This window comes from Camelus dromedarius, chromosome 3 (assembly GCF_036321535.1).
Source record: "Camelus dromedarius isolate mCamDro1 chromosome 3, mCamDro1.pat, whole genome shotgun sequence".
NCBI classification, from domain to species: Eukaryota; Metazoa; Chordata; class Mammalia; order Artiodactyla; family Camelidae; genus Camelus; species Camelus dromedarius.
Window position 1 is genome coordinate 50,698,157 of NC_087438.1, and position 27,302 is coordinate 50,725,458.

Genomic DNA, 27,302 nt, shown 5'->3' on the forward strand with positions numbered 1-27,302 from the left:
CTATAAGTGAAGCATCATTATCATTATCTTACAGATAATGAAACGAAGTAAATTATCCAAAGTTATCCATAAAGTAATTAGTTCTGGACTATGCCCTGGTCTGATTCAGAGACCTGTATTGTGGAGCATTAAGGCAGCTGGAAAAACATGTTTATTGCCGCATTATTTATAATAGTGAAAAACCAAAAAGAGCCTGAGTGTCCATCAAGAGGGGACTGGTTACATAAATTGCAGTACATCCATATAGTGAAATACTGTGTGGCCGTCAGAAAGAATAAGTGGATATTGTTAAATATAAAAAGCAGGCTTCCACATGTGTAGAAATGGGTCCATGTATATATGGTTTTTGTGCATAAAATATTTCTGGAAGATGAACTAGGAGGCTGGTGTCGATGGGACTTCCTTTTCACTCTGTTTTCATACTGCTTGGATTTTTTATTTTTTATGGAGTGCATATATTACTCAGTGTTCTTAGATTTTCAAAGAACAATGTAAACAACTCACAAAAGGCCAGTTCCCCCAGTAACTTCTCTAGTTTCTGAAACAAGACCTACTGCCCTAATACAGGTGTTCCCTTCACAGGAACTGACTTCACCTTGCGTCATTAGAAATATTTTGACACCATCCAGCCTCTAGGAATACAGAGAAGTGGTTGCCTCTGGAGAGGAGAATTGAGTGGCTAGGGAAGAAGAAGATGTGTTTTTGAATCTTTTTAATTTTGAACCATTGCCTGTGATGTATTACCTAAGGAAAAAGAAAATTCTCCCCAATAAAAATTCGGGGTGGAGGGCATGGCTCAGTGGTAGAGCACGCGCTTAGCATGCGTGAGATCCTGGGTTCAGTCCCCAGTACCTCCATTAAAACAAACAAACCTAATTCTCCCCCCCAAAAAATTTTAAAAATGAACAACCTAATTACCTACAACCAATTAATTAATTAATTAAAATTCAATAACAGTGAAAAAACAAAACCATATAAATCCTGTTCATTCCACATTACTAAATGGCCTCATCAGAGCTGAAGGAAATATCCCCCAAGGTGGGACCGTCTGTGCTCCTTGCCCTCCGCCAGGGGTGGCAGCAGCATTATCTCTGTGCTTCATGGATACCCTCACCTAAGTCATGCTCATTTGAGCCCCACAGCCACTGTGGGGGTGGGTGCCCTCTCAGCTGGCGTGAAGGGACCTGAGGCTCAGGTTCGGTGCCAGGCCAGTGAGTGGGAGGGAGCGTGAGACTCCGGCCAGGCCTTGTGTCCCCGCGCCCCACGGGGAGGAGAGAGGACCCTGTCAGCTAGGACGCCTGAGCTGCCGCCTCTGTTCCCACTGCTGCAGCTGAGGCCGTAGCACGTGGCACAGCGCTGGAAGCTGAAGTTACTAGCTTGGGAGACAGACAGGCACCATTCTGGTCTTGGCTTTGGCACAAATTAGCTAGAGATTTTTGTCAAGTCACCAAAATTCTCTATGCTTTGATTTTCACATGTGCAAACTGAGACTAATAGTGCCTACCTTCTAGGATTTAGGATAGGCTTAAATGGTTATGTAGTAATTTTTTAAATATTGTATCAATTAACATATAATTGTACAGTTAATTATGAAGATGTATGTGTGTGTGTAAGTGAAATGCATTTAGAATGAAGCAGCTCACCCAAAATAAGTGCTTAATTAATGTAGCTGGTGTTATTGTTGGGCACCGCTGGCTGCCACGTAGACACACGGTCTGTTCTGTCCACAAACTGGGATCTGCTGGGTTCAGGACATAGACATCACATGGAGACTGAGGGCAGTGATGTGAGTTGGTGAGAATTCTTGGTCCTTGGTTAATGATATTTCAAGTATAGCCTTGTGTAGGCACCAAATTCCTTCTGGGTCTTTTGCGGAAAGACTGACCTATGGGGAAAGACAGACATAGATCTGGATTTCTCTCTACCCACAGCCACATGGGGGTTTGTCCTTGAGGTGAGCTGGACTTCACAAACCTTTCATAGGCAGGCAGGGACGGTCCCCTCCTGAGCACCCCAGGCCAAGGGCTCTAGATAAGATGGAATTCCACAGCACCTGTCCAGGGCACTCGGAATCTCCCCTGGGTGTCTGTGCTCTGCCAGCTCTCTGTGGGGCATCCATCCTAAGTGTGAAAGCACTGCTTTAATAGTGTAATTAGAGCATTTAATAAGAGCCAAGGGATCTGGATTAGAGCTCAGGCATTAAACTACTTCTGACCTATAAATTAGGGGCTTGAACTACATTGGCAGTAATTAAGAGACTAAAACTGCTACTATTCCAAGCAGTGAATCTGATTTGGTTACACTGCTACTTTTAAACACATGTTTCTTTCTCTTCCCATTAATTTTGAAACTTTCTTTTCTCAGCCCATTCTCTTTCCCCAGCCCATTCTCTTTCCCTAGGGGGGAAAAATCTGATTCTATTATTTGGTGGGGTCTCTGTTTTTTAACCTCTGTTGCTTTAATATCTGGAATTTTTCCATTGTTTTTTTATGGGGCTATTTCTGTGCCTTGCTTACCAGAGGTCTAGCCTTGGAAAAATAGAGGAAAATTACATTAGTGGTGTTTTCAAGACGAGGTAAAGCATGTGCCAAAGTGTACAGCCATTGAAAGTCACAATGGATAACATCTTAATAGAATGGATGCTCAGTTTGATCAAAGATTGAGAACAGTGATGTAAGTTGGTGAGAATTCTTGGTCCTTGGTTAATAGTGTTTCACGTATAACCTTGTCTAGGCACCAAATTCCTTCTGTCTCTTTTGGGGAAGGACTGAGTAGTGGGCATATTGACATATACTTACCAGAGAACACACCTCCTAGGTCTGTTCATTGGAGGCAGTGAATTGTGAGCTATTTTTAAATGGAAGGCCTTGCTTGAGAATGTATGAATTATACCCCCCAAGAAAGTTAGATTTTGCTATATGCATATTTACTGCATAAAAATTAAGTGTGCTTTTAACAAATGAATATTGCTGAATTTTTCTGTAGGTAAAACTATATTATAATTGATGACTTTGCAGAAACCAATTTCTCCTGTTGAACATTTTGTTAGCTTGAAACTTGCTTTAGATTTGTTCTTGCTGACTTTAGTGTTTACCTGATTTTTACCCTTCACATAACCACACACACACACACACACACACACACACACACAGAGTAAGTGGTCATCATGTACATTTTTTTAACCTAAGTCCAAAGAAATAGGAAACTCTACAAACTCAAAAATATGCATTTAATATGCTTTTTATTGTTTTGGTGGTCACTACAAAGTATATGGTCAATGCACATTCCTGCAGACTTGAAAATTCATCTCAGGAATCCTGCGTGCCCTTAACCACTAATATCCCACCTCCTGTTTAATCTCCAAACTAAGGGAAATATAGTCATTTACCTATAGGAATATACTGGGTGTTTATAACAGAGTATTATTTCTCCATTAAAAACTATGTATAAGGAACCAAAATAATGGAGCCATTATCTTAAATTTCTAAATGACCTCCTGAGCATATTCTTAGCCTTCTTCTTTTTTTTTTTTTCTAACGTGGCCAACCAAAAATGATGTCATCTCATGTCATAAAGAATATGCCTTCTCAGTATGAACTTAATTGGCTTCCATGCTGTTTAGATGCTTTGGGATTTTAGTCTTTCATTCATTCAACCACATGATGAGCACAGCATGGAGCTGGGCTCCAGAGACCCTGAGAAGACTTGGGCCTAGCATTGCTACATGAAGTGTAGCAGAAAGGAACATAGGGGAGGGAGAGGACAAGCCCCTCTACTACCCCTGGTGCTTAATAAGTGTTTATGGAATTAATATTTGTTTATAAATGACCTATCTATAAATGCCATAATAAAAATACCACAAAATGCTTTGAAGGTTGAGATGAGAAAAATGAACTTCTAGACTGAGAGTCAGAGAAGGATGGTCCTTTGAGGACTTCAAGAGATGGAAAGAATTAAAGCAAACATGTTAGAAAAAGCTTTCCAGTTAGAGGCAGGGGCAGAGAGAGGTGAAATCAAGATCACAGCAAAGCAAGCAGCTCGGCTGGTGCCTGAGTCACATGCAAGGTTTATTGGGAAATCAAGTTAGAACTTCAGCCCTGAATGCCAAGCTAGACATTTATCACTTGTCCACAGCAGTGGAGAGTCAGTGGAGGTTTCTGAACTGGAGATTTTGAGTGATGTGTTCAGTCTGATGTTTGAGGAAGGTTAATCTGGCAGTGGCCCCGTAAATGGAGGATAGACTGGCAGTGATGAGAATGGTTAGGAGGCAAAGATGGGACCAGGATAACGGACCCTAGGGAGAGACATTATACACATAGAATCAGCTGATGAGGCAGCCACCAGCATGAGAGTGAAGGAGGCAGAAGAATTAAAAATGAGACCAGATACCAAAAGCTGAGATCTTAGCTTCTCCCCATGCTGCGCCCTTCCCCCTTATTCCATCCTCCTCCTCCTCCTCCTCCACATCATCTAGAGTAGAAACCGCTTAGAAGTAGGAAAGATGGAGATTTAGAGAGCCTGAAGGACCACTCAGGCAAATGTGTGTGTTGCCATAAAGAAAGCAGTGGTATGTTTTCTCTTGCATTCACATTCTTAAAATACTGATAGTGGGTTTTTGTTTTGGGGTTTTTTTTTTGCAAGTTAGTGCTTGTGTCATGTTTTATTTGGAGGGACTACTTTTCAGGAGCTCAAAAATGGAGTTAGAGAGTAGAGCTCCTTGCGCTATGCATATATTAGCCCAAGAATGTATGTTTTCACAAATACCTTTTCCATGCTCCCTAAGATGATTTCACCATCGTAAGGTACGCAGTGGAGTGATCTGTGATTTTCGACATGAGAAAGTAAAGGAATGGATCTAGGCAACTATTGAAGCTACCGAGGCACAAAACTATGAGATAGATGAAGTATAAGCCGTCGGTGTTGTTGTAGTAGTAGTTTGCATGGTGAATGATAAGTATAATGTTGCTCGGAGCAAAGCAAATGGTAAAAATCGCAAGAATGAGGAGACTCACCCTAACATTCCACAACCATCTACGGTCATACGCATTAAGCGTCCGAATGATGGCTGTATAGCAGTAGACAATGACCAAAAATGGAATTAAGAATCCAAAGAATGCCAAGGAGATGAAGTAGTAGAGTTGGAAAGACGATGAGGACTCGCATGTGTTGTGGACATCATGGCAGGTGGTGATGTCCTGCTGCACAAGGTAGTACTCCTGCTTCAGAAAGAAAAGTGGCAGCATATATAGGGAAACCGTTGCCCACACCAGCCCACACGTTAGCAAGGCATAGGTGCGCTTGGGCAGCCCCCGGTAAGTGAAAGGGTGGACAATGGCTAGGTAGCGGCTGATACTGATGCAGGCGAGGAGCAGAATGGAGCAGTACATGTTGCCGTAGAAGATGACTGTGGTCGTCCGGCACAGGACCTCTCCAAATACCCAGTTGTTCCCATTGAGATGATAAGCTATTTTAAAGGGCAGTGTAACACAAAAGAAAAAGTCTGCCACAGCCAGGTTGGTATAGAAGATGGTCATATGGATGGTTCTGGTCCTGAAGAAGAGCATCCACAGGGTCACCACGTTGGCTGGCACACCTACTGCAAACACCAGGATGTAGATGGCGGGTATCAGTCTGGTACTTAAGGAGCTGCTCAGGTACTCCATGGTAGCATTATTCACGTGAAGATTTGAAACACTTTCTTCAGGGCACTTAATTTTTATGCTTGTGGTGGTTCCTGTCCAGCCTTCTATGGCAGAAAGGGGGAACTCTTCAAAAGAATTTGGAGGAGCTCCACGGAAAGTCTTAATAGGTAAGGTTGGCTCTGCCGAGTTGTCTGCTTCATATTCTATCCCTGTAATTGAAAGGAAGTATTAACATATGATTTGTTGCTGAACCATATCTGTGGTTCAGGAGACAATAAAACTAAATGTTTTATGCTACAAAGTTTCAGTGTTTGTAGAGTTTAGGGTCATTTTTATTTAAAAAAATGGTTACAGATCAGGTAATCAATAGGAATGCCCTTAAGGTCTACCTTATGTGCCAGCACCATACTCACCCACACGGGAGCACAGACTAGATGACAACTCCTTGCATGTAAGGAGTTTATAGCACTGCCAGAGGAAACAAAAATAGCACATCAGACCCTTAGAGGCTAATGCATTGATTATAAACTGTATAGGCATCCAGACGATAGTTAATAGATTAGATGTTTGAGCAGAATGTCGAGGAAGAGATGGGCATGAACAAAGATGAGCAAGGTTTATAAGAAGAGAGAATTTAATAGAAGAAAAAGATTCTGGTAGGTGAGAAATGGGCAAAGGCATTGTGTAGGCCGACATGACATCTGGCAATGTCAGATATGTTAATTTAGCAAATGTTTATTGCACACCTAAATGCCAGTGATACAGTTTTAAATAAACACCATCCCTGTCTTCAACTCTGAGACTAATGGGGAAGATGCACAGAAATACATTGTCTTGTGCAAATAAGGTGCATCTGAGAGATGAATTTGAAAGAGTAAGTTACAGCCAAATCTCTGAAGGCCTCCTAAACTGTACTGAGAAATCATGTGCCTATTCATGATGCTGGGTTACACACAGACAAAATTGTGAATAGAGGGATGGCTGTTGGGGTAGACCGCATGATGGCTCCCCAAAGAGTCCATCCATTAAATGTCTGGAACCAGAAAATACGTTACTTTATATGGCGAAACCTTGCAAATGTGCTTCAGAGTCTTGAGATAGAATGAATATCCTGGGTTGGCCAGTGGGCCAAATGTAATCTTAAGACTCCTCACAAGAGGAGGCAAGAGGATCAAAGTTGGAGATAGTGGGAAATGCTATGGTGCTGGCTTTGAAGGTGAAAGAGGAACCATGAGCCAAGGAATGCCCATGCCTCTTGAGGCTGATGAAAGCCAGGAAACAGGTTATCCCGTGGAACCTCCAGGATGAGCGCCACCCTGGTGACACCTTGACTTTAGGATTTGTTATTTCCAGAAATATAATAAATCTGTGTTTCAAGCCACTACATTTGTGGAAATTTGTTACAGCAGCAATAGGAAACTAATATAACTATGATTTGACTTGTGTTTGAGATGACTTGGGTGATGGTATAGAGAAGAGACTAAAAAGATAAGAAATTAAGAGGCAAGGGGACCTGATTTGGAAGCTACCGTATCATTTAAACTCAAGTTGCTAGAGCAGTGGCTGTGGAGAGGTGAAGAGGAACACATGAGACTCTGTAATGGAGACTCAAAGGGACTTGGCATCCAACTGGCTATGGAGACGGTGCGGGAGAAACAGGAAGCCAAAGTGACTTGGAGGGCTGTGCTCTAGATGACTTGGGGGAGAGGAGGACGGGGCAGGGGGTTGGGGGGGCCACATAGGGAGAAGCTAAAGGTCTCAGTTTTGAGTGCTCCTGAGCTCGAGTTGCTGGTGAGCTACTAGTATGTAAAATGTCCCATGATGGGTTAGAAGACTTAAATAAGGAGACCAGCATGTCAGGAACCCAAATGAGAGGTAGGGATTTTTTAGTCTGTGGAGAGACCGGAGTTTAATTTAGTGGGAGTAGTTGAATGGCCTTGGAGAGATGTGAGACAAAGAACTCATACGCAGGCTTGAGGGGAAATGCCAGATTTTAAGGGGAAAGGGGACAAAGGAAGAAAAATCAGAAGAAGAAACCAATAAAGTGATCTAATAAGTTGGAAATCTTTTAAAAAGGATAGAAACACAACTACACGCCATAAGTATTTGGCATCACGTGGCATGTTGACACTAATAATCCTAATTCTTGAAAGATCAGTTTCAAAAACAAGATAAACCTTAATACTCAAACCTGTTGATCTTTACGTAATTTTCCGTAAATTAATCCTTGATGTGGAGAGAAAGCAGATTCTCTCAAATTTCTAATGTTACCTTGAGATAGGCTTTTGCGTTGAATACAAACCCAGTAGTTAAGGATTTAAAATGCTGCCGTCTGCCAGTTACGGCTTTCTGTGTGACCTCTGAGTTCCTCAAGTATTCAAGTGAATACTTGAGGTTAATGTTTAGTAGCAGGGTTCTTCTATTCAAAGCCAGTTTCTCTTCCTGCTTTAATCTCTCCCAGTTCGCCCCCAGGTGAAATCGAAGCCTCCCTCATAACCTTGATGTTGCAAAGCTGAATTCGGGGTGTAACACAGAGGGAGAGTGTTGCCTGAACAAGCCAGGATGAGGAGGTGTTGCAGTGTCGTTTAAGGGAGGAAAGATTAAAGAAAAGGAAAGAAAAGTCTGGGAAGTGATACTCCCCTGTGCCTGTGTTTCAGTGTGAACTTGGAAGGCGTGTTGTGTGACATTTGAGTTCAGCCACACAAATCCTTCTGTTCACTTTTGCATTTTGGAAAATTCTTGCATCTGACATCACCCAGAGAAGTGCCTTTACAGACAGGCACAAAGCTGGAAAACAGCGACTGAAGAACATGCTATTTCCCTTCAAGATCTGGTAAGAGAGCTGTTGAAACCAGATGTTTGTCAGTTTTCCGAAAATCCAAGTGGTTGAGCAAGACATCATGCCTCCAAACATGCTACTTAGTGACTGTGAACAAGGCTTGATTCCATTTTCATGAGAATTCTGGATGTGAGTCAGCTTGAATAAGTCTTTTATTCCTTAGAGGCTGGTTTTCCTCCAATAGTACTCATTGTTAAATTTTATATATATATATATATATATATATATATATATATATATATATATATATATATATAACTTATTTATTTGAATTTTTTTATACAGAGTTCCATTTTACATGATGTTTCTGAAATGTTTTCCAGCCTGGGAAAAGGCCTTGGAGAGGGACTAATCCAGAGGGTACAGCCTTCAGCCCCTAGATAATGGGTTCTTGTTCACATTTCTCCCCAAACCCTCTCAAAGAGAGCAAATTCACCACCTTTCACTTTGCCACCTTTAAACCCATCCCCACCTTTTTCACTTCCCCAGACCCCACCAGCACCTTAAAGGAACCGCCTCCGCAACCCTCTTTTCTTTTGCTTTTCTGCTTCATTTTGGTTCATCCGCTCCCAGAAAGAGCACTCTTTTATACTACCGGTAAATCCCACACGAGTTACACTACTCTTAGTGTCACCTCCACAATTCCAACTAGCAGTGTAAACAGCGTTCCTGTGTAGAGGTTGTTTTTTGTTAATCCCCTCACCCCATCCGTTGTTCTCTCGTCCCTTCTCTCCAGCTCCTAACAAAGTTGGCTGGAGTAGAACCCCAGGTTTGTGGACACCCCTGTCCCAAATTGGTTAATTTTGGAGCAAGCACAAAGTTACAGGCTAACTTTCTTTTTTTAAGAGGAGGTACTGGGCATTGAACCCAGGACCTTGTGCATGCTAGGCATGTGTTCTACCACTTGAGCTATACCACCCCCTACCCCCAGGCTAACATTTTATTGAGTGACAGGAAACACATAGTTCTTTGGGGAATTATTAATTCATTAGCATCACTATTATTGAAAGCAGACTCCTCTGTCTTTTGGGAAGTACTCTTGTTTCCCCCATGTGTGCCTCACCAGGAGGTATAAACAGAGGATTTTTTTTTTAATCTCTTGAAAAAATGTTATCTTGGCCAAATCAGAGGAAATTTTCAGAAAATCAAAACCTTATAAAGAAAATGGATTCGTGGCCTAATTGTAGAGCCCTGAAGTCTTGACTCTGCCACAAATGTTTAAATATCAGCAGAGAACACTCCGTCTCTGACAAGATTTGAACAGAATGGACAAACTATATCTGTTCACTTCCAGGAGTCCACCTTTTAATAACTAGAATCAGACTCTGCCTGTTAGGGTGCAGTCTGTGTGAAATGTTCAGGTGACTCCTGTGACACACACCAGCACCCCCATTCTGCCCCGTGAGACAAGAGCTTACCGCTTTGAAAAGAAGTGCACGACAGGAGCAGTGTTCCAACTGCTGCGAAGATGACAGCTTTCATCTTGATGATCTGAGTCCTGTTTCTCAAATGTATAAAATTAGGAAGTACGGTTTCACCTCAGTTCATGTGTTGGCACCAAATGGAAACCTGGTTCCCTCTGGACAAGTGTGTTCTCCTGTGTGCTCTGCAGACAGGAAACTTGCCCGCGTCCTCTGCAGGGAAAGGGTGTGACAGCACTCATGTTTCAGTGCGCATGACTCAGGCTGAGCCTCTGAGCATGTTAAATTAGCCCCGGAAAAAGTCACTTAACTCTTATCCAGCCCTCGTAGTCCATTCTGGGTTGATGCTGTAATTCCCACCCACTGTATTTACGTGTGTTGGATGAATGCCCGGAATAGTCCTTTACAGAAGTAAGCTGGGAACAGACGCTGAGCTGCGGTTCGATTTGAGTCTGTCCCATATCTCATTTTCACCCGTTTTAAAAATGAAGTTCCAGAGTATAATTTCTATTTAGTAACTGAGCTGTCAGAAATTACCCTTCCCTTTATCCTCCCAGCTATTTCAAATCTTAATTCCTAAACTCATTACATAATTGTAGATTCAGTGAATCATGGAAAGGAAACTTTTTTTTAAAGTTAAAATTATTTTAAGCACTTGATTACTTTGAATATTCTCTATCAGTGTCACATTGGTCTAAATTTGTCATCAGTGCTTGACCAAAACTTGATTTCATAGTGTTTTGTTTTGCCACAGCTCAATATATTCTGAGCCATTCAACAATCCTATAGAGTCAGAATCACCTCCTGCAAAAAAAACACTATTTGATTAAACTAAAATCATAAAACAACATTAAAACGCAGGTCATTCCCTTTATCCCATGGGTTTTGGTGAGAAGGTTTACCATAAGCTTTTTTTCTTAATTGTAGCAAAATATATATAACATAAAATTTACTGTGTTAACTATTATTAAGTGTACAACTCAGTAATGGTAAGCACATTCACTTTGTCATGTAGCATATAAGCTTTTAAAAGTAGTTATATTCTGGAGAATATAATTTAATAATGTAGTTTAAAAAACTGCATTGTAACAAATTTTCCTGTAATTAACAAAACAAACACTAAGCCAGAACACCCAATAGCCTGTTGACTATAAAATGCAGCAAGAATCAGAAAATGCAAATTTCACAAGATTTAAGAATAAGGAATAAGGCTGGAAGGAATTGATGTGTGAACTTTTCACATCTTGATTAAATTTCATCACACCAAGAGTTTCACAATCAAAAGTCACTGTTTAATACTTCAGCCAAATAATACATGGTAGGACAAACTGAGATAGAATGTTATTTTATTATAGAAATAGTAACCCCCAAAAAACACAAAATACTGAAGAGAGTGTACTTTTTTCAGTTAAAATTTTCAAGGAATCATCTAAATTCAGGAATTTCTTAGTTGATTTACAGATGGCCTAGTTCGTTGCCTTGGCCTGTTTGTAATTCATGTTTAGCTGGCGGTATAGCCGTGGCCATCCCATAAATGTACTATTCCCAGGCTTTTAGAGAGCAACTGAAAGGGGGACCTTACACACTGGTAGGACTTGATTTTTACCCTTGGTTTGGCGTATACCTCTAGCAACCTTCAGCTCAGTGAGTCATGATTTAAACTCTTGACTTAAATTCATTTGATTTGCAAAGCCTCTCTTGGGTTTGGCTTACAAAACGGATACTTTCTGCTTTGAGGTGGGATTGTAACTTCCTTCTCATCTGGGTGAAAGTTTATAGGGTGCATCTTCTCCAGTGATAAGTTATGAAGGAATCTGGTATATACCCTTCAAAAAAACTGAGAAAGACAGACATGAACTTGTGTGGAGCGTGATTTTTAGGCTGTCCCTTGGGGAGTGTTTGGGTTCTCTTTGGCTTAGGAACAGAGGAAATAGACTTCCTGCTCCCTTGTCTCTTCTTTCCTCCTCTTGTCTTCAGTTTCCCATCTTGCTTCCTCTTTGAACCTTCCGTATTCATTCTCCCAAGAAATGGAGAATCGTACTAACAGCTGGTGGTTCCCATGTGGCAGATCTAGCTAGAGGTGATTGTGGAAGCAGGAGCCAAGCCTTCCCCAATGGTCTCTGTGAGCCCAGAGTTTACAGGAAGATATTTTATCTCATTTTCAGAGCCTTTTTTGTATACCATCTCCTGATAGGCTCTGAGGGAAATAAAGTTGAAGCCTGCCGGGGAAGCTGGGGAGTGCTGTTTCTCCTTCCTGCCCCCCATCCATATTGAGTGCTAAATGATGGAGCTGATTCTCCAGGGCTCCAGTGACCTACTTTCTGTTCATCATAGTCTTGCTTTGGGCTATCGTACATAACACTTATTCCTACAAATATGTGAATGTTTCCTTTTTTTAATGGACTATTTCATCTTCTCTAAATATACTGAATTTCTACTGATAAAAAATTCTACTTATAATCTGAGGCAAGTTTATATGAAATGGAGTTGTCTGGAAGTCCTTTTTAATTACATTATATGCCAGTACCACATTTGGAGTAAGATTATCAGAATCAACACAAAAGTCAAAAATAGTAAAGATAATTCAATATCTTTTGATTGCTGCTATCACTTCCTTTCTGAAGCTATCCTTAGCTAGTCTTTTCTCCCCCTGCAACTCAATACCCCTAACTATAAATTAATCCCTTCTTGGCTATTTCTAGATCATGTATCTACAACTAATATTGCTCTGATCACATTGTATAATAATTATGTTTTAATGCATCTGTCTCTTCTAATAAAATGTTAGCTCCTTGAGGGTAATCACCATGTTTCTGTTCAGATGTTTTTGTTTTTATTTTCGTCCCAGTGTCTAATCCATGTCAAGTAGCATTGTTTCCCACAGGTTGAAAGTATTCTGTGGAACACTGGGCCATCTTGGGAACCACAGTTACTGAGTGGTTGGGGGAGAGAGTATTTGATTGACCAGGGTAGCAGGGAAGGCTTTTTTTGGAGGAGGTGACAAAAGAAAAAAAATAGCGGCCACACAGCTCGGGTAGAATGTTTTGATCTGAAGGAGGCTGGTGTGAAGGTCTGGGACAGGGAGTGCAAAAGACTGAGGTAAAGGCAGAAGGCTCAACAGGGCTAGATCATTGGATCCCCACAGTCCATGGGGAGGGAGTGTTGTTTCCTTCCAACTCTAGGGGAAAACCTTTGAAGGAGTTGAAGCCAAGGAGTGATATGATGAGATGTCCATCTTGAAGAGATCACCTGGTTCTCTTAGAGGACCACCATGGTAGGAGGCAAACTTGGAAGCAACAAAAGGAAATAGGAGCTGGATGCAGCTGTCTAGTGAGAGACGCTGGTGGGCTGGACTGATGGGGTGGCGCTGGAGAAGGGAGAAGTGGTCCGACTTGGAGTCTGTTTCATCAGTAGCTTGTTCTATATGTGGCAGTGCTTGGTAGTTGCTAATAAGACTTCGGGAAAATTATAGTAAAATGGCTGCTGAAAAGCAGTTATCAATTTTGTTTCGTCATCATTCACTATTTTTTCTCTTATTTCATGACAATATTCTCAGGACCCTCAAAGTGCTTCTAAAATTCTTTGGCTGGATGAGATACAACATGCGGTCAATGAGGCCAACAAGGACAAGGACAAAGCAAAACAATGTAAGCCCCTGCCCCCCTTGCTGGCTGTGCTCCAACTTGCCTTGCTTGTATCTGGTTATGTCTGAATATTTATTTGAATTCATAACCTTTGAAAAGTATGCAGTTTTCAACTTCTGAAAAGATAGGGAGCCTCTTACCAACTTTACTTCTTGAATGCATATTTTTTCCATTTTGCTTTTTATTTATTTATTTAATTTTATTGAAGTATATTCAGTTTACAATCTTGTGTTAGTTTCTGATGTAAAGCATAGTGATTCAGTTTTATACACACACACACACGAATATATATATATATATATTCCTTTTCATATTTTTCAATTTATGTTATCATAAGATATTGAATGTTGTTCCCTGTGCTATACACTATGACCTTGTTTTTGAATGCGTATTTATACAAAAATTAGATTTACTAGTTTCACTACTTTTTGCAGTTCAAAAATCTGAGATTTTTGCTGAGATCTCAAAATCAAGATGATTGCTGAACAAAATCCAGAAAGCAAAAAATAATTTCCAAACTCTTAATGCATAATTTGATCAAGTTTTTTTTTGTCTTGATTCTTAGAAAACTAGATTATTCTGCTTAATAAATGCCTGTGTTCTCCTCTATGCCTTCCATTATGATAGTCAGAGTTTTCCAGAGAAAAAGAACTACATACATATTTTTCTCTTAAAAAAAAAAACCGGAATTACATAAGTAGCTTTATGTATATATATATATATGTATTTTCTGTTTCTCTGGAAAATATAGACCATATGTAGTATCTATCTATACACACATATATATGAAGAAAGAAAGGTGAAGATTTATTTTAAGGAATTGACTCATTCAATTGTGGAGAGGCTAGCAAGTCCAAAGTCTGTAGGGCAGGCTGGTGGAGGGCAGGTGGCAGCACTTAATCACCAAAGACAAGTGGGTATGGTTCCTGTAATGGACAGCAGAGTCAAAGCAGTTATCAGAATAATCTGACTCACAGAGTCCTGTGGAATTTGCTGATTGATCCTGATTTTCCTAGAAGTGAAATAAATAGTCTACTAAATTGCTACTTGATTTGTACACATGGAAGAAGAGTTTGAGGTCAAGTGAATAGAAGTATATCTTGAATCATAAAGAACAGAAAATCATTCCCCCTCCATCAATTCCCAGACTTCTGCTGTTTGCAGACCCAGAACCCCTTAAATGAAGAGAGCGCTGAGCTGAGTCCCACTGGGATAGGACTCTGCTACATGACCAACATTTACACTCTTCATCTTTCTCCCAGGCTTCCCCCAAAGAGACCTGTGACTGTTTACTCTGGTGACTGTGCTTGGGGGAAAGGACATAATCTGACTTTTCAGAGATTACTGGGCACTGGCTCTGAACTGACACTAATTCCAGGAGACCCAAAACTTCGCTGTGGTCCACCAGTCAGAGTGAGGGCTTATGAAGATCAGGCAATCAATGAGGTGTTGCTCAGATCCATCTCACCATAGGTCTAGTGGGTCCTCAAACTCACCCTAAGATTATTTCCCCAGGTCCAGAACCCATAAATGGAATAGACACACTCAGCAATTGGCAGAATCCCCACGTTGGCTGAAATAGTTCTGGTTTTTTTTTTTTTAAGCATCTGTTTTCATAGAGGAATAATAAGAAACTTCCCAGGGCAATCTAAAATAGCTTCAAGATTGATATGCTAACACCCTACGTGTAGAAATAACCTACATAAATTAAAACAAGATTCCTAAAAGCATAGTTCATTAACCTGTCCATTCATGATGTCATTATTATCGATCCTGTTGTATCAGGTCATAGAATGCTGTTGAGATGCCTAGTCTTGCTCCAAAGCTGTGCTTTTAAATGTTGGAGGCATCTGTGAGGAACATCTGGTTTTGATTTCCTTAGCCTGGAAAAATATGTGTATTTCTCCAACCTGATTTTTTATACCCTTAGGATTTTTGAAGTCTTTCTGTTGTAACATTCTAATCCTTAAGAAAAAATAAAGTAAAATTGAGCTGTGTGCACAAGAGATTTAAATTTACATGTAAAACTGAAGACAGCCATAGTTTGAAGAAACTCTTTTAAGAAATTAGACTGTAATATAGACACTTGAATAGCCTAAAATGTTTACAACTTTTTCTCTTAGAGCTCAAACCAGTTTAGATGTTATTTTATTCCTTTTATTCTGTGTTCTTTTCATATTTGGCCTGTGAATGTTAAGTTGATTGTGTTGAGACTCACAGTTCTATTTACTATGAATATAAGAGATTTTTTCAAATATATGTGATTTTGTACTCCACACTTGCGCATTAAAGATCCTTTCTTCTACCTCTGTCCTCTCCCTGGAAAGAGTTGATACACTGTCTTCTATGATATATAACAACAAAAAGATGCTCTAAAGGTAAAACCCTATATTCTTAAACTGAGATGAGACTCTTCCAGTTTTTGCAACAAGGAATTGAGTCTTCCTTTTAAAAGCATTCTTCATCCTTTGTATGAAGACTTGAAAACAGATTCTGGTCACATGTTGCAAGTATCAAACCCACTCCCAGATAAGTTGATAAAAGAAAATGTGTTGGCTCATATATTTTACTAGAGGCAAGATTTAGAAGGGCAGAGTAACTCAAGACTCCTTCATTTTGGCCCAATGTCCATTTTCACTGAAGCATCTTACTTTCTTAAAGTAGGTTTGTCTCCACAGTTGACTCCTTAGAGCAATGTTTTTCAACCTTTTTTCACTATTGCACCCTGAGGAATCTTTTCGGTTTTTTTTCCCCTAATTGATCTTCACCATGAAATCTTAATACCACAGATATATCGTGGACCAGTTTATGTGCCATGTGTAGATCTGAGCTTTTATATGCAGAAAGATTTTTTTACTCTCTCCTCCTGAGAACCAGGTTTTGCCCTACTGGGGCTTATGTCACCTCTTTAGAGGATGCGTGCCTTAGAGAAACCCTGCTGGTATGTGGATTAAGATGTAAAGCATACATTTTGCAGGGCCTCTTAGGAGATTTGGGATAGGTTTCTTAATTTGCTCCTTAGCAGAAACTTTCTGGATATCATTTGTCTGACATCCTCCATTGTCTGGAACTTAATCACAACCCATAGATTAAGCAGAAAAGCCATCAAAATAGATGTCTCAAAGCCTGTCCACGGAACTGGTTTTCTCAGCTCATTGCAGACCTCTTGGACAGATGCTTTGAGCCCCTTTATTCTTGTTTTAGGCATAAGGCTAATCTGTTGGTTGTGTCTCTTCCCAACTCAGAGTCCATCAGAAGCTATGATTTAGCAAGAAGTTAGATGTTTGGGCTGCCCCATGCAGGCACTCAAACAGGAGCAAGAATTGGTAGCTGACAATGACATTAGAGGAAAACTAAAAAGAGGAATTTGAGACCATTTAGTGCAGGAGCCAAGTAGCCCAAACACCTCCATAGTCCTTAAATGATCACTCACTGTCTTAGAGCACAGTTAATTTTCATGACATGAAGGACTCTTCTGGCAGCTCTCAGCAAACATTAAGCACCTATTACGTACCAGGGACTGTGGGTAAAATGATGAGTAGGATGTAAACTGTTCTGTTAGGGGTCTTTCCAGGGCTTTAGATTTTCCTGGAACATGATTCTATTAAGATGAAGGCTGGTACATAAAGGAGTAAACTTCAGCTATCTGGAAAATTAACCCGTGGACCCACTCCTTGCACATTGACACATACGTTTGCAAGAAACGCATGCTTTTATAATACCCATCTTTTAAGGAAAATAGCATTTCACTGGGTTAGATGAAGCTATCAGATGTAATCGATGTGAGAATTCTTTGTCGTTTGCATGTTCTTCCACTTCTCTCAGACCACAGACTTCTCAAACGTCAGTACTGTATTTTTCTCACTCTGCAAAGCTTTCCTGGAGAAGAGGAAAAGGGGGGCAGCTCACTCATTCCTAGTAACTTCTATAAATGAAAGAACTGAGCACTGTAACTTGTTCAGCAGCACCTGGAGTTGGCCACGGAAAGTCTTTACGTGATCCTCCAGATTTACATGACTTGGGCTCATGGCTGTTGAAAGTCAAACTCTCTTTTACTTAACACATCAGCCTTCACAGTTCTATGCATGTGTGAACATAATTGGATGATAATAATATACTATTTAGCATTTGTATGGTAGAGTATGACGTGTCTGTTCAAGAAAAAAAAAGAAAGAAAAATATCCATCTCTCTTCATCGAGATTTTTTTTCATCTCAAAAGTACTTTAACCTGGTTTCTTCCATTTTTTGTTCTACCTTTTGAACTCAGTACATTTACAGGTTGTGTAGACAGTAGGTTCCATTGGTTGGGCCAGAATATTCTTACCTGGAAAAGTAGATAATAAAAAATTGACCACAGGCAACCAAGAGTCCAATGCGGTTTTATTTATGAGGAGACGCAGAGATCTGAAATAGGATAACATGCTTTCTGTGTCTAAATTGGCTCCAGAATTAAGTTTCTGGACTCCACTGCACAGTTCCACCAGCTGTGCCTGTTGTCTTTCTAGAACATTCGTTTGGGTTGCTAACGACAATCTTGCAAAGTATACTAGCACTATACAAGAGAATGCCAGCATTTCCATGGCTTAGATAGCATTGCACTTGTTCTAAAATAAATACATGTCTTTGTAAAGCTGGTTTTCCAGTACTGATTAGTGACTTGCATAAGGGCTGCATATCTATTGTCAGTGTGTGTCCACCCCATTTCACAGATCACTGTAGTAGGCAAGTCCTACTGCCTTGATACCACACAAGGGTCACCAGGAAATAATGCGATTTTGGATAAACTATACTTCTGAGGAAATACATTTTTCCCACAGCCTGAACACTTGGTGACTGTCTCGGGCATATGTAGTACATACTCTCAAAGGGTCAACAGGTTTAATACCAGTGCGTTCCTAAAAGGTTGACTTATATCTTTGCATGCCTCTAGGGTGAGCACAAGATAACCATAAACAGAAACATTTCTTTTTCGTTACCCAGGGGTTACACTGGTCGTTGATGTTAATCAGTTTTTGGAGAAGGAAAAACAAAGTGATATTTTGTCTGTTTTGAAGCCTGCCGTTGATAATCCAAATGACATAATCCCTGAATGTGCTGACAGGTACTATGATGCCCTTGCGAAGGCAAAAAAGCAAAAATCTGAAAGTGGTAAGCTCCTTCATCATTTAACACCAACTAAATATCATTTTGAATATGATGGTTTCTGTGGCATTGTATTTTCTTAATTTTAAGACAAATATTGCTTTTAAATGAACATTTCTGAAATATGTTTTATCTTCTGTAGCAAAGGAAATTTTTTTAGATGCCTCTCTTTTATTTGTTTTTAAAAGCTATGATTCACTTGGTGGCTTTGTGTGGGTGGCATAGACTTGAGAAAATACAACAATAAAGAACACTGTGCTTTCCGTAGGTCTTGCTGTTGATCCATACCTCCAGTGATAAGAACTGATTTTTTAATTTTTAAATTTTTTTCAGTGGAGGTACTGGGAATTAAACCCAGGACCTTGGGCATGCTAAGCACACACTCTATCACTGAGCTATACCCTTCCCCTGATTTTTACACTAATATTTCTCTCAATCCTTTTTGAAACAAATGATACATGATTGTAAAATATTAAGTAGGAGTAAAGAATAATTTTGAAAATACAAAATAAAGTGCCATGAATTGGCCTCCTAGGGATTAGCTCAATAATCTTGGCAAGTACTCAATCCAATGGCAGATCATGAAATGTTAGCTCTATAGAGTATCTTTTAGATTATGAGTTTAAACTCCTGCATCCCCCCCCCTTTTTTTCACTTAGAAACTTATATTTATGAGATTTTGGACAGAGGGAGAAAATAACAAACCCAAAAGGATGAATTTTTGGCAGAGACAATCCATCATTTCTTTAACAGATTTTTATTGAGCACTTGCTATGCCCTAGTGTCAGGGATCAAGGTGTCTCCTGACTGCTAGGCTGATGTGTGTTTGTGTCATAGGTCATTTACATAGTACTTTTCATCTTTAAGAAACTGCTTTGACGGTATAGAGCCTTAGAAGTGGAATGAAAGAAAAAAATCTTTTTTTGGTTCAATTGGAAATTTGTCCAAAAGTACCCTATGTATTTATTTTTCAATTAGTCTGATGTATTTCTAACTTGGGAATTCCACCCCTCAAGTCAGCAGATTTCCTGTTAATGTACGCAAACAAGGCTACTGGCCATTCTCTCTTACTTGGCATCTGGTCACCCTCAAGGCCCTGTTTGCTCCCTCACATCTCATCCTTTATGAGTAAAGAATTGCATACCTGTGTTAATGCAGGGAGCGACTTCCTAGAGACAACCCATCATGATTTCAAATCCATCCTGGCTGAAACTTAGTTTATCTTCTCTTCCCTAAATTTGTCTCCTTTTCTTCCTGTGTGCCCTGTTTTGTCAGTGGCATAAAACTGTCCCTAGATACCCAATTCAGAAACCAGAGAGATACCTTAGATTCTTTTTTTTTTTTTAAGTCAGCTGGGACTTTGTTAAGGATTGTGTTGAATCTTTAGCTCAATTTGAGGCATACTGCCATCTTAGCTCTACCACTGAGCTCTACCCCACCCCGCAGTATTAAGTCTTCTGATCCATGTACATGGCATGTCTTTCCTTATAATTAGGTCTTCTTTAATTCTCGGTCAACAATGTTTTGTAGTTTTCAGTGTATAGAGCTTGCATTTCATTAGTTGAATTTCTTCCTAAGTGTTTTATGGTTTTTGATGCCATTGTAAATACTGTTTTCTGAATTTCACTTTGGAGTTGGTTGTTTTTTGTTTTTTTGTTTTTGTTTTTGTTTTTGTTTTTGTTTGCTAACAGGGAAATACAGTTGATTTTCTTATTGAGAAAAAGTATAAAATTTACTCTTTTAAGGTGTGCCAGTCAGACGTTTGGAGTATACTCACAAATGTGTACAGCCAATACCATTTTATTTGCCTTTTTTCCTTCCCAGTGAGAGAGTTGCCTTAAAAAGGGTGTTCATTCTTCTGAAAGCCTTTGTGAATATGACAACTACTGGTGATTAAAAATAAAATGATTACTTGTGATCATCCTAATTTGACTATGCAGTATATTTTCTAGTAGACTAGTATTTCTAGAGGGTTCTTCCTCATTGCTCTCTTCTACTTGTGGTGCTGTTCATATCTACCTGGGATATCCATTCCTTGTCTGCTTTTCCTTCTTGTTGACCATTTGTGATTCCTATCCTGAAAAGTTTGAGATCCAGAGCTAACATTAGACATGACTCTCTCTTCCTTTTTCTTTGGCTTAGCAGAGACATGCCACTGAATACATAGAACTCATTCCATTTTAATGAGTCATTTCTGATTATTTTAACTTAGACTCTCTGAATGCCTGGTAAAAAACATATTCATTCAGTTATTTTATATTGAAGAAACTACATTAATGTCAAAGAGATCAACGTTCCTCTCTAGAATTGAACAAATTTTTTCTTCAGTGTCTACTGAAGGTTCATGGCTCAAATTCACCATGCGGGAGAAATATGATTACTACTACAACATCGATGCAAAAGAGGGTTCCTGGGTCGCACCTGAATCCTACTTGCCGAAAGAATCATGGCTCATGGGGAAAGAAATTGAGGTAGGAGGTTGGTGTTTGATGGAAAAGTGTACTATATGAAGATAAGTGTGATTGCTCTTCTGTTTTTGAATCAGGGAATTGATGGGAAGAACTAATTTGCTTAAAGATTGGATATGGAGTCAAGTCTTGAGGAACTACATTTGGAGGCAGCTGCCTGGTTACTAACTTCTAGAATGTTTTCCATATAATGTAGCAACACCAAACAGAAAGAGGGGAGGAAAGCTTTTGCAGCTTATTTAAATAGCAGATTATCCTGAGAAATCAATCTTTAGGTTTTCCCTGACACAAAAGCTCACTTAGTGTTGATTCCTTGGTTATCAATATTCAAAATGTCATTTCTTTCTCCCCACCTCAGCCTACAACAAAGATATGTAGATCCTTTAAAAGTGAATAATGCTTCCCAGGGAGAAATACTCTTGAAGGAATGTTCGCCTAGATTGCTTTGGACTTGAGACCAGAAGTTGTACCCAGAAGATGTGAAAATGGATCCAGGCTTTGTAGTGTGTTTAAAGAAAAGATACTTCTAATAATTGAGTTCTGTTTTGAAAAAAACAGAACACACAAATGTAGATCTTATAGAACCATTCAAAGTCACCAGCATCAAAGAGACAGAATCACCAGTGCTAAAACTCGGAGGAAAAACTGTGGCTTGGGGCTGACAATACCACAGACATCCTGAATGACAAGAAGATAGTGAAAAACATATTTATTAACTAATTTCACAGATTCAAAGTTCCCACATCTTACAGGAAAGTGGCATTGTGGCAATGAACTATTAGTGCTTCTTTGTTGAAAAATAAAATTATGGCCAATATTTAAAAAGCATATCCTGTTGTTGCAAAGATTTCTGAAACTATGAAGAAGCAGCATTGAAGAGTTAAAATTCAGAGCCAAAAATTGCTCACGTGACATCTAAAGATGCCCTCGGTATAACTTTGTGAAATGGAGGATCAGGATTAATAAAAAGTGGAGAGTCTATGCTGTTAAAAAAAAATACATATATATTCCACACAGTCTAAAATTACTGATTTTGAGAATGTACATATGTCTTCTCTTAATGATATTTATGCATCTTTTATATGATTTCACTTTCGATTGTTTAAATTACCCATCCTTTGAATCCAATCGCACTAAATAAGAGGCATCAGCCATAGCAGTGAGTCCAGTCTTTGCTTGCATCTCTCACAGAACGTAAAAATAAACCCAGTTCATTATCTACATGAAGACGTCTCACAATCCCCTTTCTTCCTTTTTCTTCCCCCTTTCATCTAGGTTTCCCTGTCTGCCTACAATAGCGCTTGTCTTTCCTCTCCCACCCCCTTTCTTCTGCTCCAAGTCTTTTATTTTCCCCTAAATTTGAGTTTTCCTCAACTCGGTGCAGGGGTCTGCCTCCTCTGTCCACGGCAAGAAAGGGGGCAGAGAAGCCTGAGATCTTCAGGGGCACTGTGGGACAGGGAGGAGGCGGTGCCTATTCTTAACTGTAACCATCCTTGTCCCTTTCGCATTCCTCACTCCTGGTCCCTGCCAGCATTATCCATCCCCTCCGCTTCCACATCCGGAGACCATTCAATTGCATTCTCAAACCATCTCAGCACAGAGCTCAGAGGATTCCAAAACCATGTCGCTAGAAAGAAGCTAAGCCCATTCATCCCTCTGCTCTGGTCAGATCTGTTTGTACAGCAGGCCAGAATGAGCTCTCCATGTCATTTCCTGAAAGATAACATTTCCAGAAGCTGTTCTGTACGCTCCTTTCGCCCGTTGTGTGAAGTGTAACATAAGAAATATCTCTTGCCAGGACATTATTGAGGAAGTCACAACAGATTACATCCGTGAGAAGATGTGGTCTGCAACCGAAGATATGCTTCTTCGCTTTCAAGCCACAAGCTCAGGACCCCTCCTTAGGAAAGAGTTTGAAGCTAGGAAATCATTTTTGTATGAACAAGAGGAACATGTGGTCAAAATACAGGTATGTGAATCACCTACCACTCTTTACAGAAAACTGTCATGTTCCCCGAAATTGTATTATTTGATAATAGGACATTCAGCTACCAGCATTCTAAGAAACAAATCTGACTGCAGATTTTGTCCTTAATCAGTGCCCCTGAAGTCTGCTTTAGTAAAGACTGTGAGATGGGCAAGATGCTAAATGATTTTTTTTTTTTACCTGTGGTCTTTTGGAAAGTATTCAGGGCACTGTGAATAGCTGGAGCTGGAGGAACATCTGAGATCAGAGTTGAAATCATGTTTCTCTAAAAAGCTTGAGATCCTTGTGTCATGTACTCTCTGACCTCAGGTGCTTTACAAATTGTGTTTTTTTAGCACTTAATCAATGTTGAAGGGTGTCTGAGTTTCTAAAGAACAGAAGAGTTAATGAAATAGATGTAGCATCTCCAAGAGTACCTTCTCCCTTATAAAATCTCTCATTCTTCATTCAGGCCTGCAAGAGACATCCTCATTCCCATCCTTTTTGTTGTGAGTTGTTCTGCAGCTTACATGGCTTGTCCAGATGTTCCGGTTGGCAGGAAGGGAACTTGCCAAACTGTAGATGTCTCTCTTCTGTTTTCCTTCCAGCATCTCTACCAACCACTTGTTGGTTTGCAAAAGGCCAGGTGTTTGTCCTTTTCTGTGCTTCCAAAGAGATACTGTTCCTGATAAGCAGAATTCGATGGGTTTTTGCTTTGGCCAGGAACCATGAAATCTCCTAAACAGAAAGTCTTTAAGTTGAAGAGCTTCTCTTTTGTGACCATTGGTGTACTTACCTGCTTCCCCACCTAACTATAATTTTGTGCAGGGCAGAAAATGAGTTTTTTAAACTTTTGTATTCTTGTGTCCTGCATATGATAGGTGCTCAAGTGTCTAAATTTGCTCAGAGCTTAAAATGTTATAAAGCAGGAATGATTAATTTTATAAAAGGAATTTCTTCTATAAACCTGACAGTCAAAGGATTTTTCTAGGTGAACCAGTAAGTTTTCCAGTTTATTCCTTCCTTAAATAGATGGTAGGCAGAACACACAGGAAGTGAACAAAATCCTAAAAATAGTCTTCTACCCTGATGCAAAGGCTCTACTTTTGCACAAAATCTGGAGAGTGTCAGCCAGTGAGACACAACGTGGACCAACCTCAAGCTCTCCAGTCTGCCCAGAGCGGTGTTAGAGTTGGGATCCTCTGAAGGGCCCACCAGCATAAAATATGCCTGATATTAGGACCCAGGGCTGAGGTCACAAGAGAGCTGGGGTAAGGACAGAAACAGTGACATGGAGCCTTTTTCCCCCACCTCCGTGGACGAAGCAGGATTGAAGAGGAAGCCATCGCACTCTGAAGTCACCCTGTGATGCCTTTTTTTCCCCCAGTCTTCTGACAGGTTTCTAACAGGGAGGGCATGGGGTCTAAAGGCAGGCTGTAGCCCGAAGGTGAATGTGGGCTGACCCAGAAAACCGAAAGACCATCAGCCGAAGGGAATCAGGCTAATCTCAGTTTTTGCCAAAGTGGCTGGCTCACTCTGAATTAAGAGAATGACATGAAATCTGAAGATTTCACAGCTGTTCCCCTCCATGGAACAACTCAAACTTCTTAGCTGGCTGACCAGCCCCAGACACAGCAGATTCAGAGAGAAAGCTCCCAGGCTGAGGGCAACCACACCCCAGCTCCACCAGGTTCCCACCCTCGGTCTCCTCCCAAGAAATTGGATATGGTCCATAGAAAATAGTCATCAGCAACCAATACTCTGTCTCAGGTGCTTAGGGGACAATTCAAAAGCTTCCCAAGTAAACACGGAAGGATGTCAAAGAGAATCTGTATAGCCGGATTGCTTCTGAACAGTAAGAAGGCCCTGATAAAATGGCCTACATTTAAGAAGTAAGCCAGAAAAGAAATCTCAGCAAAAAAGAAAATTTTATATCAAAAAAGTGGATATAAGTTATAAAATATAAATGAAGTAAACACTTAATAATACTCTCATTCCAGGAGGGGAGGCTATAGCTCAGTGGTAGAGTACATGCTTAGCATGCACAAAGTCCTGGGGTTCAATCCCCAGTACCCCTTACCTCCTCTCTCCAAAAAATAGAAATTTAAAAAAAAAACCTCTTATTCCAGAAGACAGAAGAAAATTTTATACTGAAACTGCTTTGTGCTTTTAAGAATTCTAACAAGACACGTGAACTTAATGAAACAAGACAGCACAATAAAATGAAAAGATGACTGACAGCTAAAGAGAGGAAGAGAAATAATGACATCATAGAATGTCAGTGAACTTGTAACTGCAGAATGCAGAACAGGCACCGAAAGTAATTGAAACACATGGAGAACTTGAGAAAAATCACACAGATAACAAAGGAAAAGAATAGATGATTGAAAATACATTTTCTCATCTGAAAATGATAATGCCTGTTTTATTGCAGGGTGGTTGGGGTTAAATGGGGTAATTCACCTAACAGCCTTTGCCCAGTACGCAGCTATTAGTAAGTGCCCAACACGTGTTAGAAATGATGAGGTGATAGAGACGGTGACTCAGAGCGCAGGTAGCGGGGAGCCAACCTTGAGGTGGTTGGTATGGCACAGAAAGAGATCAGAAAAATCAAAATAGGAAAAAATAGTTAGCTACAGTATTTTTTCTTCTTCTTGAACTGAAGAAAGCTGAAATGCCACTTGGTAGGAAAAAACATAGTAGTGATAAACACCCAAACTTAGCCCTGGGAATTACTAAATTATTGAACTCCAAATTAAAGAGTGCCACAAGCATCTGGGCAAAGAAAAAGAAACGCGCTTCTCTGAAGCAAGGGCGTATTGCTGGGAGCCCCAGCGTAGTCTGGGGCTGGGAGGAAGGGGTGACTTTATGTGACAGTTCTTCATCACAGCGTAGCTGACTGCTCTTGCAGGTCGTGAGATTGTACCTTTAAGCAGAGAGGGAAAAGAGATAAATGCTTAGGGTTTTCTTGGCTAACAGAGATCACAGAAGAATTTGTGCTTCAAAAGATAGTAATTTGAATATTACTAGCCTGGGTGCCCAATTTTCAAGCAAAGCAACCAGTTTAGCGAGCCGCATTTCCTAGATCCCTTTTATTTCTTTTTTCTTGTCTGACTGCTGCGGCTAGGACTTCCAATACCATATCGTATAGGAGTGATGAGAATTAGCATCCTTGTCTTGTTCCAGATTTTAGTGGGAAAGCTTTCAGCTTTTCACTGCTGAGTGTTATGTTGGCTGTGGGTTTGTCATAAATAACGTTCGTAATTTTGAGATATGTTCCCCCAGTTCTCCTTTGTTGTAGGTGCATTACACAGAAAACGGTAATTTATGGTAACAAAAAACAAAACAAAAAGATGGCTATTATAAATTTTCTGTCAGGTTCTCATACCAGTCAAGAGACTGATGTTTTTGTAAATGCCTTCTGTCTGTAATTATCTATAAAATGTTACTTCTAAATGGCTTTATGGTTTAGAAGTTTGTCTCCTTTTGCATTTTATCAATTGCTCCTTCCTCCCAACTTTATACCTATAATTGGTATTAATAAAGAGCCTCTAATTAGGAGAGCCTGCAATCTCTGGGCCTTGCACAGGAGTTCAGTTGTTAGCTCAGAATAAGAAAAGCCAGTCCTGATGGAACTAAAACTTAGTTTCTAAAAAGAATGTTAAATTTTGACAAATAAAATAAGCATGTAATATTCTGCTTCTGTAGACCAAAAACCTAAACCCAGCCAAGTTGCCTTAGTTTGGAAAGGTAACAATAAAATATGTGTAGATTCCAGAAAAATCTACATAATCGATAAAGAGATGGAACATAAAGTGTAATCTTCACGAAAGTACCATTGGCTGTTGGTGAGCCCTAAATCCTTAGTACATTGAAAACAGTACAGAATAGACGGGAGAGTTCTTTCTACCAGTGCAAAAATGCTTCAGCATTGCATCGTGTGTTACTGTGACAGACTACTTGTCTGGAGTCTTTGTGACTCTCAGCTAATAGAGATTAATAGCGTTTCTGGAATTGAGATAATTCCAAAAAAAGTGGAATGAGAACCTGGGTTAGTCCTAATTCCTGGTTTGCCTTTCAGTTTGGATTGAGAAATGGGGTATATAATACTATTTGCACATGTGCACCTCTGTGCTTTAAAACAGTGTCAGCCACAGAAACACGTGAATCGCCATCGAG

General features: G+C 40.0%; 2 protein-coding genes across 2 annotated transcripts in view; one reads left to right on the top strand and one right to left on the bottom strand.

The window, feature by feature from the left end:
* The window catches only part of IQGAP2 (IQ motif containing GTPase activating protein 2), a 264,054-nt gene that overhangs the window by 185,723 nt on the left and 51,029 nt on the right, over positions 1-27,302 (top strand). Inside the window, exons 14-17 of the mRNA XM_010975017.3 lie at positions 13,459-13,549; positions 18,528-18,695; positions 21,018-21,160; positions 22,956-23,126. Of these exons, the coding sequence (XP_010973319.1) occupies positions 13,459-13,549; positions 18,528-18,695; positions 21,018-21,160; positions 22,956-23,126 (573 nt within the window). The remainder of the gene's footprint in view (positions 1-13,458; positions 13,550-18,527; positions 18,696-21,017; positions 21,161-22,955; positions 23,127-27,302) is intronic.
* Positions 3,515-10,188, bottom strand: F2RL2 (coagulation factor II thrombin receptor like 2). The gene is made up of 2 exons (XM_010975015.3): positions 9,900-10,188; positions 3,515-5,851 (listed from the first exon to the last, which is right to left on the bottom strand). Exons 1-2 carry the CDS (start codon positions 9,961-9,963, stop codon positions 4,779-4,781), a joined length of 1,137 nt encoding a protein of 378 aa, XP_010973317.1. The 5' UTR covers positions 9,964-10,188; the 3' UTR covers positions 3,515-4,778.